The following is a 10,764-nucleotide window of genomic DNA, read 5'->3' as shown; positions in this document are numbered from 1 at the left end:
CTGGGACAGGGCTCGGCAGCTCTTAAGTCTCCAAGTAGCTGGGGACCCGAGGGCTCTCGCCCGTCTTCTCTGACTGCGCACTCGGTGCGTCCGCGCCCGAACTCACCGGCTCTCGCTCTCTCTCAGTCGTGCAGTCCGGCGGCCAGCCTTTCGACTACTCGCCCCTGCGGTTCCGCGCCCGGAACGGGGAGTACGTCACGCTGGACACCAGCTGGTCCAGCTTCGTCAACCCCTGGAGCAGGAAGATCTCCTTCATCATCGGGCGACACAGAGTCAGGGTGTGAGTATTCCCAGGGCCCCGGCGGCTCAGGGCCTCGCCTCCCCCAGCAGACGGCGTGCCTGCCACCACCTAGCTGTGGTGCCCTGGCCCCTGCCCCAGGTTCAAGCAGAGCGGTGAGTGGAGGAGGGGGTGGTGAGCAGGCCGGTGGCACCCTAGGAGGCTGCAGGGAAGAAGCGGGGCCCACAGGGGCATGCAACAGGGCGCCCCGACTAACACTCGTGCGAACCTGCAGGGGCCCTTTGAATGAGGACGTGTTCTCCACTCAGCCGTGCCTGGAGGAGAAGGCCCTGCACCCCGGCGTCCAAGAGCTCACGGAGCAGATCCACCGGCTGCTGCTGCAGGTGGGTGCTCCGCCTCACGCCATCAGCCCGCCCTGGAAGCGGCCTGTGCTGCTCCGAGGCCTGGGGCCACAGTTCCTCTGCCTGCCCGCCCTGCCTCGCCCTGCACTGGGGCCTGGTCTCCCTGGTTTGGGTGAAGTCTGTGCTGGGCCCAGACCGTGGGCACACCTGCAGCTTGCCCAGTTTGGGGCAGCCCCAGTCTTGCGCTTTTGGGGTGTCTGTCTCTGAGCTGCAGCCCTGGGCTAGTGGCTGAAGGATGAGTCCAGGCCCCTGCGCCCCAACTCAGCCAACCCCACGTGTGGCCTCTCACACGTGGACAAGGGGCACTTCGGTCCAGGGTGCTGTGCATGCACCAAGGGGCATTTGAGGGCGCCAGCCCCCGTCCTCGGGGTCACAGGGCTCAAGGAAAATGAGTGAGAACCCGCGAACCCCAGGCTGAGCTGCTTTCCGCTTCTCAGCCGCCGGACTGCGGTGAACCTGACGTGTCGTGCTGAGTTCCTAGCGCCCCTCAGCAGACCCGAGGTGGCCGCGCAGTGTGAGGGGGTGGGGGTCTCCCCAGGGCTGGGGTCTGGGTGGCGGCTGCGAGCCTGCTGCAGCCTGACCAAGTTCCTACAGGGCACCACCTCCTCCTTGTCCTCGCCCAGTGCCCCTGGGCTGCCACCGCCTGTGTGCCACGCCCCAAGCCCTGTACCTAGTCCTCCTGTCTGTTCTCCCCCAGCCCGTCCCCCACAGTGGCTCCAGCGGCTACGGGAGCCTGGGGAGCAACGGGTCCCACGAACACCTCATGAGCCAGACCTCCTCCAGTGACAGCAACGGCCACGAGGACGCCCGCCGCAGGAGAGCCGTAGGTGCCCCAGCCCCCGAGCCCCTGTCCGTGGTGCGCGCGGGAGTCACAAAGCCTGCTCAGAGCCACCGTGCTGGCGTCCAGAGCCTTGCCAGTCTCAGCCGCCTCTGGCTGCTCTCCGAACCGTTCACGGGACTGACTGCACCTAAGAATTGAGGCAGCTGAAAACTGCGGTTAAAGTTTCGGATGAAACTTATTTAAAGCAGGCAAATCGAGCAAAAGGGAAGGCTGAGCTGTAGGGGAACGCGAGGCAACATGCCTCCCCTTTTCCGATCTCCATCGGCAAGGCCGAGCTCCCCAGCTCTGCCTCTCGGGGTCTCCCTCAGAACTTCCTTCTCCCCCGGGGTTACTCCGGCCCTTCTCATCCTCACCCTGGGGGCTGACGTCTCCAGGGGTGAACAATGTGTTCGTTTGCTTTTTTTCAAGGAAATTCCTAAAAATGCTAACAAGGTCAAAAACAAAAATCATTATTCGGATGAATCTGGAGAACAGAAGAAAAAATCTTCTACAGGTAAAAAGTAACTCACCATTTCCTTAGAGAAACCAGCCTGGGAAGGTGGGACGGGCTTCCGTTGGCGCTGCAGGGCGCAGGGAATTTGCCTTTTAGTGCGTCCAGACCCCGCCCCGTCCAGGGCTAGCCGCTCCCACGGGCTCCAGTGACTCGGCTGGCGGGCGCCTCGCCACTTCCCCACGCGCCCTGAGCTCTGTTCACTCACTTGACACGCAGACCCTGGCGCCCTCCGGGCCTGTTCACCCCCTACAGAGTGGCCACAGGGCCACGCGCTCACACGCATGAGCACGCGTGAGCACGCACGCATGCACGCACGCACACTCGCCGCAGGCACTCCAGCCCCGCCCTGTCTGGAGTGGAAACAGCTCACGTGGGGTCCCACCGGCATGGGGGTGTTCTGTCTGCCCCACCCCATAGCTGACTCCTGCACCCTCATGCTCGCACGTGCACACACCCCCGTCTCTCCCCCGCTGGGCACGCGCCCGTCCTTAGTGCTCAGGCCTCGCCTCCTGCAGGAAGCATCCCGTGGGGAACGCTGGGCCTGAGCTCGCCTCCGGCCGCCACAGCTCCACTTGGCTGGGACCCTTGGCCTTCGAGACGCACAGACGTGCGCTTTGCCTTTGCGGGTGTGCCACGAGCTACGCCCATGGGGCTGCTGGGGACACACTGTGAGCAGGACCCGGCTCTGCCCTCGAGGACCTCCCGGGGGACAGCGTGTGCCACAGTTGGTGAGGGCAGGAGCAGACGTGTTCCCGGCAGGCCACGCAGCAGTGGTCGTTAGTACCGCCAGGGGGGTCGTGTTTGGAAAGAGCGGCCCTCCAAGGCAGGAGTGCTGATTGACCGCAAAGCACCCCAAGGTCCCAGGAGTTCAATGAGGACTGACCTCTCTCACTGCTGAGCCTTGGACCCTGGGGACAGCCCCAGGCCCCGTCAACGGCATCCTCCAGGCTCCCTCTGCCGAGGGCGGATGGCACAGCAGCTCACGCCAGAATATCAGTGTCCGAGAAGCGTGTCCCGATCACTAGCCTTAGCTTTAGGCAGACGTGCAAATATAAAGGGCGCTCTTTGGAGAAAACAAGCATTAACTGAAAGAACAATTTTGTCATTCTCTCAGAAATGCAAAGTGGTTCCCCTGCTCAAGTGACAGCCGTCCAGGCCATGGAGGACAGCTCAGGTGCCAGCCCACCGAAGGCCACCTTTCCCGAGGAGCTGGCTTGCAAGAACCAGCCGGCCGGCTCCTACCAGCAGATCAGCTGCCTAGACGGCGTCATCAGGTGCGGGCACCTCTGGCCTCCCCCTTGGTGGTCACCTGCTCTCCGGGCTCCGTTTCTTGAAGCCTTTGTGACCTTCCTCGCAGGTATCTGGAGAGCTGCAGTGAGGCCACCACCCTGAAGAGGAAGTGTGAGTTCCCCACAAATGTCCCCACACAGAAGGCCAGCGACAAGCGGAAGGCCACAGGCAGCCCCGGGCCACCTCCCACAGGTACCGCGTCTGGCGACTAAATGTGTGACAACGTGCATAGATCCGCATGGTGGGCTCAGGCGTCACCGGACGGCCCAGAGTTCCCCGCTTCCCCCCCCACCCCGAACTCTGAGCATCTCTGGGAACACAGTGTGTGAGTGTAGGCTGCTTTTAAAAGGACCAGAGTAGCTCAAACGTCAGCGACCTTCTCACAAGCTGGAGGTAGAGGCGCTTCCAGACTCTCAGAAGGGCCCCTCGGGGCTGCTGGGGGCCCAGGGCCCGTCAGGTTGTCGTTCCTGGGCAGCCCGTTCCCGCGGGGTCTGGATGTCAGCTCAAGCCACTTGAAATCTCAGGCCACTCAAACCTGAGCGTCACCGGTGGCCGTGGCCAGCATCGGCACACGGTTGGACGGCACGCTGTGCTGGACAGTCTGTGCCCTGCCACAGGAAGGGGAAGCCAGCCGCTGGCCAGCGCTCACCTGGCTGCCTAGGCGGACCCTCCCCGCAGTGCAGAGGCCCATGACCCCAGTCCCCTGCTGGCCGCCCCGCCCACAACCCCGAGTCCCCGCCCAGAGGACCCAGGATGTAAGGGTCGAGTCGCTGCCCTTTCGGAATTTCCTATGCTCCACTTGTCCCCTCTGACTAAAACCTGAGGACAGCTTGTCGTCTGCCAGAATGTGTGCAGTCACCTGGGTGTTGGACGCATCTAGACGGTGGCGTTTCTCATCCGAACAGTTCGTTTTTAATGCGTTCCATTTTCTCTTCTAAAGAGGCAGCTGCACCCTCTGGAATAAACAGGCACGCGGACGTCAGTGCACGCTTGCCGTCACTGACGCTGCCGGGCAAGGCGGAGAGCGTGGTGTCCCTCACCAGCCAGTGCAGCTACAGCAGCACCATCGTGCACGTGGGTGACAAGAAGCCGCAGCCCGAGCTAGGTATGCTGCGGCCCTGCGTAACGTTGAGAGCAACCTGATTTTAACAATCAAAATTAGAAGTTTCGACTGTCATCTCAAAATGTCCTTTAAGTTTATGCAAATGCAGAAGAACCCTACCACTGCCCAATAAGGGGGTGGTCCAGGAATCTGGGTGCGTGAAGTGTGAGGGGGCGGGGCACGGCCACGCCTGTGCAGCATGGGTCACTGCGCCCTGCTGCCCCCTGCTGGCAGTCGTCTGCGTAGGCGTCAATAAGGACGGGCCTGGTGGTGCTGAGCCCTGGTCTCCAGGACTGACCAGAGGTCCTTACAGTCTGCTCACGCCTGCCCTGCCGGCCTCGCTCGCCCCTCTGTGAGGCCCCCGGCTTCCAGTTCGAGGGCAGGAGGGAGCCAGGACAGGCCTGCGCAGCCGTCCAGCCAAGGCCGGCGTCGCTGCGTCCTTCTCCAGATGCCCCTCCAGGATGGCACTGCGCCCACCTGGCCTGCCCCATCCGCACCCGCAGCTCCACATGGCCCCGGCTGCGTTGCTGTGCGTGGTCCTAAGCCAGGAGGTGGGCGTCTGCACGCCCGCTTTCGCCTGCTGGGCACTAAAAGCTAAACACCGCCTGGCAGCAGCCTGCCCATCAGAGGCTAGGACCCCGCGGCTCCCCAACTTCAGTCTGAGGAGCCCCTGGTAGCGGGCTGTCTGTGGGTGCCGAGGGCCTTGGCCTGTGAGCGTCCTCAGAAGGCCACACGGGTGTGCCGCAGGCTCGATCCTGCACTGGGGCGTGGGCACACAGTGTGAGCGGTCGCCTGCCTCGCAGACGCCCGTCAGTGGCTTTCAGCACGGGGGCCCTTGCCCAGGACAGGCTGCGTCTTCTGTTCCAGAGACCGTGGGAGACCCTGCCAGTGGGCCCGAGTCCCTGGACTGCGGCCTCGGCCAGGACCAGGAGCCCTTCCGGAGGCTGGGCCTCACCAAGGAGGTGCTGGCCGCCCACACCCAGGGAGGAGCAGTTTTTTTTTAGTTCAAGGAAACCAGGAAGCTCAGCGTTCTCCAGAGTCGCTGCCACTACTACCTCCAAGAGCGGTCCAAGGGGCAGGCGGCCGAGAGAAGTAAGTGGTGGCGCCTGGACCGAACGTGGGTTTCTAAAACGCCCTTGATGGTGCCGCATCCAGGGCTGCTTGTGCAGGGTGACACGTCCCCAGTTCGGGACGCGTGCATTGTGACTTTACCGGTGATGCAGTCTGCTTCGGTGGAACCCCGTCAAGGATGTCATCTTGTGTTCCCAAGAGAGCAGTGCCGTAACAGCAGTGACAGTCCCAGGCTAGCCCTGCCCCTCCTGCCCCCCCCGAACACAGGGCGGGTAGCTGCAGGGCCGCCTGGGTGACTGTGAAGGCCGGGGCACTTCACCCCACCTGTCCACCCAGATGGGACCCTTAGAGGACCAGGCAGGCCACAAGCTAACTCACCCAAAGAGAAAGCACCGTGCTGGCGGGCGTGTGGCGTCGGGCTCCTGGGGAGGAGAGCACCGGGCTGTACGGCGGGAGGGGTGGCACCCGTCTCCCCTCCTGGCCGGGCTGGCTCAGGGCTGGGCCACAGCCTCCGGAGCCAGATGGAGCCTGTGGGTTCACAAAGCTGCACATTAGGCCGAGAGGCACCACGGTCTGAGGGCAGGGATGCGGGAGCGTGGACTAGCTTCTTCACCCCTTTTCTGGTCCAGGAGCCTGGCTCCCGACTCCCCTCCACCTTCCCGGGCCCCAGGGATGGGCCTGGGCTGCCTGGAGATGCCACGTCTTCCTGGGCTCCCGGGGCCTGACCCGGGGTCAGAGCTGGCGGGCCCAGGAGACACAGCGCACAGGTGCCTGCTCCTGCCCTGCAGACGCCCCCGGCGGGCCGGCTGGCTGCGGTCCCAGCTCTTCTTTGCCCCTTTGCCCCCGCAGTTTGCTCAGGGCACGGTCTGCACGGCTGCCGGCGGCGGCCCTGCCCAGACCGCAAGGCGGCACACCACAGGAGCCCGGGGCTTTGGGCACTACCCCCCCGGGGACCAAGCCCCCGTGGGGAGAATGCCCACTGGAGGGACAGATCACACGGCCCCCACACAGCGAGCGGCTCGCCTCGCACGGCACCACGTGCCTTCACGCGCAGCAGAGCCGCGGAGGCCCCCGGCCTCCGTGAGAGGAAAAGCCGAGGTTCCTGGTGGAGTCCCTGCCCACCCCACCCCACCCCACCGCGCCTGTAGCACTGGCCCGCACCCGGGGCGGCGGGGGACGTGCCGCCGAGTCCCTCCAGCCTCCTGAAGGCCTCATCTCAGCACTGTCCCTGGAGGGGAGGAGTCCGGCTAGGACTGCAAGTGCCCCCCGCCCCCCACTCTCGCTTGGGCGGGATCTCGGGCTCTACTGGGTGGGGGCACAAGAAACACCTCTTTTTCAGAAGCAGTAGTGGTAAAGCTCATAAGATTGAAAAACAAACTTAGATGCCGTGAGACTTCACAAACCGATACTGGGGAACAGCGTGGAGTTGCCACTTTAAAATTTTTTTTTTTTTGATAAATATAACCTTCTTAATACCACTCACCACCACCATTCACTGTTATTTCATGAAAGAGAAGGCCTTTTACCGTCGGAAGAAGCGAGGGGTGTGATCTCGCAGTCGAGGGCCGTCCTGCAAACCGGCTGAGTAGTTTCATGGAAACTAACGTGTTGCCCTGATTCTTCTCACCCCACTGAGGATCAGAAAAACCGTATGGTGGACCCGACCGTGCTGGCATCTGGGAACATGGGCCCGTCACTAGGAGGCGCCTTCAAGATTCTGAGATTCCGCAGTGTCTGAGAATTGACATAACAAGGATGAGGTAAGTTTTTACATTTTAACTCTTTGTTTTTCCATTATTGTAGCTGCTCCTGGACTAAGAAATACCACGGGATTAGATTCATCTTGGAAGAAAACCGGGAAGAACAGGAAATTGAAGTCTAAACGGGCCAAGCCTCGAGACTCCTCTGGGAGCACCGGGTCTGGGGGGCCCGTGCCCCACCGGCCCCCGCTGGTGGGCCTGAACGCCACAGCCTGGTCAGCGTCGGACACCTCCCAGTCCAGTTGCCCCGCAGTGCCCTTCCCCGGCCCCGTGCCAGCGTACCCACTGCCGGGGTTCCCAGCCCCGGGCATCGTGCCAGCTCCAGGGGCCGTGGGGGCGGCACCCATGGCTCCCCACGCCGGCTTCGCAGTGCCCACTGTGCCCATGGACGCCCAGCACGAGTTCACAGTGCAGCCCGCGCCGTTCGCTGCCCCCTTGGCTCCAGTCATGGCGTTGGTGTTACCCAGCTACCCCTTCGCCCCAGTGACCCCCAGCCTGCCCCAAGCCTTCTTCCCCGGCCAGCCGAACTTCGCGTCCCAGACCCCCGCCTCGCAGCCCCAGCTCCCTGGCCGGACTTCACCCCCCAAGCAGCCCTGCGCTTGTCCTCGGGCAGAGCGTGTGCCACCAGTGTCACGTGTGGCCACCCCGGCCACCCCCCTGTCGGCCACCGGGCCCACGGGCCGGGCGTCCCCGCCCCTGTTCCAGTCCCGCGGCAGCTCACCCCTGCAGCTCAACCTGCTTCAGCTGGAAGAGGCCCCCGAGGGCTGCACCCCGGCTGCGGGGGCCGCAGGGGCGACAGGCGCCTCTTGGGACTGGCAGCCGACGGCACCGCCAACCGTAAGCACGTCGCGACGCCCTCCCCGAGGCGGGCAGCGCCGGGCGCCCGTCCTCGCTCAGACGCGGGCGTTCCGCACGCCTGCGGTTTCTCCCGAGCATTATGGTTTGCCCTGAATACCTGGGCCCAAAACGGACACTTCCGGCGATGCCACCCTGAAAGAGTAGATTAGGGGGACGTTTCTGTCTCGGGATCTGAGCGAAGAAAGACACCTCAATTGTCCGATGGTCAGCATAGATGACCTGTCGTGGGCCTCGAAATTATTTCCTCTTAGATGGAAACTTCGAGGATAAAGCCAGTCAGGTCAAATGCCAGAGCTCAGGCTCCCTGGGGGCGATGGTGGCCTAGGTGCCCGCCAGCAAGGAGGGGGCGACGGGGAGAGCTGAGACCAGTGCCAGCCGGTCCCCCGCCCAAGCCCGAGACGTCCCCGTGAAACGCTCCGTGTTCTGCCCGAGCTCAGCTCAGCTGTGCAGAGGCGGGAGCTGAGGCGGGGGCTCCGAGCCTTTGCTCTGGGAGAGGGGGTGGAGCCTCATCAGCCCCCCACGCCTGCCACCCTCCTGACCTGGTTTCGGGGTCCTGGGCCTACAGTCCAGGCTCCGAGGTTCAGAGAGTCAGAGCGCTCCCAGGACAAGCCAGAACCCGCCACCACCAGGGCAGCTTTGGGGTGCTGAGAGGCGTCTTCCAGCTTCCGTGTCCCTGTGGGGAGGAGCAGGCATGGGCTTCCCCGCAGGGCCCCAAGAACTTCCGTCCCGGATGTGACACTCCCAAACTAAGTTTTGTTGGATGGCGTTTGTGGGCCACCATGGAGACACTCGCTGTGGAGCCAGCACCCACGGAGCCGCTCATTCTGCGTGCGCGGGAAGGGCCAGCGAGCTGGGAGGCCATGCTCAACCCTGTCCCCGAGCGGCCTTGTGCAGACAGCCACCCTGCAGCTCTCCCCTGCCCCCCACTTTGGGGAGCTGTGTCCTGTCTCTGTCCTGACTGCCCTGACTGTGTCTTCTCCTGTCCCTGAAGCGTGATGAGCCCTCAGATGCCCAGAACAGTGATGCCCTCTCCACGTCCAGTGACCTGTTTGACCTCCTGCTGCGCGAGGACCTCTGCTCGGCCGCGGGGTCGGCCCTGTCCAGAAGCGGGGCCTCCGCCACCTCTGACTCCCTGGGCTCCAGCTCTCTGGGCTGTGACGTGTCCAGAAGTGGGACAGGTATGCTGGCGATGGGAGCACCTGAGTCCGGGGGGAGCGGGCGCGTTTCAGGCTGTTGGGATTCTGGTGCATTGGGAAGATTCTCACATGAGGCACCTGGGCGTCCTCGACTTCTCCCGTGCTCCGGGGACCCAGCTCCAAGAGTGCCACAGGCCACATGTGCTCAGGGCCCAGCACCAGGTGCAGACCAGGCCCGACAGGTGTCCAGCTGGCACTCGGAGCCCAAGGCAGTGCAGACAGGCGGGCACTTGTCCCGCCCCTGGCTCCGCCCCCGGCGGTGGGCCCACCAGGCAGAATTCTCGCACTCACCTGCCCGCTACCATGTGGCATCACGGCCTGCCCAGGTTCACCTGCTGTGCCGGTCCCCTAGGGAGCCTTGCAGGGGGCCATGTGCTTGATCCGCCGATGGCGCAGGTGTGACTGGTACCCGCTGTCACAGACCCTACCTCTGCAGGGAGCTGCCGTGTCCCTGTATCCGCTGGCCTCTCCCCAGGGGGCTACCCTGACCGGAACGCATTCGGGGCCCGCCACCCCGCTTTCAAAACCAGACCGGCTTCTCTGTGGCCTGGCTCAGTGAGGAGGTGGGAGCACGGGGAAGGGGTGCACCATGGCTGAGACGGGGCCCCCCAGGACGGACACCGCCATGGTGCTAGCTGACATCCCTGTGTTAGTTATCCAGGTAATTCAGGAACTGGGAAGAGATAGGGAACCCCACCAACATGGGCGCGTGTTACTCAAACGACTCTCGGCTCCCTAAACTTACACGAGCACGTCACACCAGGGCGAACTCAGCGTTAAAGGTTTTGACACGTCACCTCTGTCTCTTAAAGGCAGTAGCGACACAGGTCACACCAGCAAGTATTTCGGAAGCATTGACTCCTCAGAGAACAATCACAAAGCAAAAGTGAAGACAGACATGGACGAAAGTGAGCACTTCATCAAGTACGTCCTGCAAGACCCCATCTGGCTGCTGATGGCCGACACGGACGACAGCGTCATGATGACCTACCAGATGCCTTCCCGGTAACCAGTCGCTTTGTCCTAGGGACGCGTGAAGGGCTGGGTGACGGACTTCCCAAATAAGGCCACCACCCCAGGGGACGTCCCTCTGAAAGCCTTCTCTCAGACGGAGTGGCGTGCAGCACCCAGAGAAACAGGGTCCTTCTAGATGGTTCCGCGGGTCCCACAGAGCCCTGTGTGTGGCGGTGGGCCCGGAGCCCCGCAGGGTAGCCTGCTCCAGGCTCTGGGAGCAATGGGCCCCAGCACCCTCCAGGGCGTCATACTCGATGCGTACAGAGCCTTTCTGCCAACATGGGCTCTTTCGCTCTGGTGCCCAGTAAACCTGTGGGGCAGATGGGGTGCATGGTCTTAGAGATACAGAAACCAAGCATCAAGGTAGATGACCAGCCCGAGGCCACCAGCTGCTCTGTAGTGACCGCGGGTCTGCGCCCCAGCTGTGCCCCGTCCATGTCAGGCTGCTCTGAAGAACCATCATGATCCCTGCAGACCCCTCTCAGTGGACAAGCTGGGGG

The 10,764-nt window shown here is 63.4% G+C and overlaps 1 protein-coding gene across 1 annotated transcript in view; it reads left to right on the top strand.

Annotated features, from left to right (window-relative positions):
* Nucleotides 1–10,764, top strand: part of PER2 (period circadian regulator 2) — a 29,834-nt gene that overhangs the window by 13,979 nt on the left and 5,091 nt on the right. Inside the window, 11 exon segments of the mRNA XM_006909903.3 lie at nt 127–280; nt 513–621; nt 1,337–1,462; nt 1,889–1,973; nt 3,088–3,247; nt 3,331–3,455; nt 4,204–4,368; nt 5,233–5,457; nt 7,240–8,033; nt 9,046–9,232; nt 10,063–10,255. Of these exon segments, the coding sequence (XP_006909965.1) occupies nt 127–280; nt 513–621; nt 1,337–1,462; nt 1,889–1,973; nt 3,088–3,247; nt 3,331–3,455; nt 4,204–4,368; nt 5,233–5,457; nt 7,240–8,033; nt 9,046–9,232; nt 10,063–10,255 (2,323 nt within the window).

Source organism: Pteropus alecto, unplaced genomic scaffold, assembly GCF_000325575.1.
Source record: "Pteropus alecto unplaced genomic scaffold, ASM32557v1 scaffold143, whole genome shotgun sequence".
Classification (NCBI taxonomy): Eukaryota; Metazoa; Chordata; class Mammalia; order Chiroptera; family Pteropodidae; genus Pteropus; species Pteropus alecto.
This window is presented reverse-complemented; position numbering and strand designations above follow the sequence as displayed.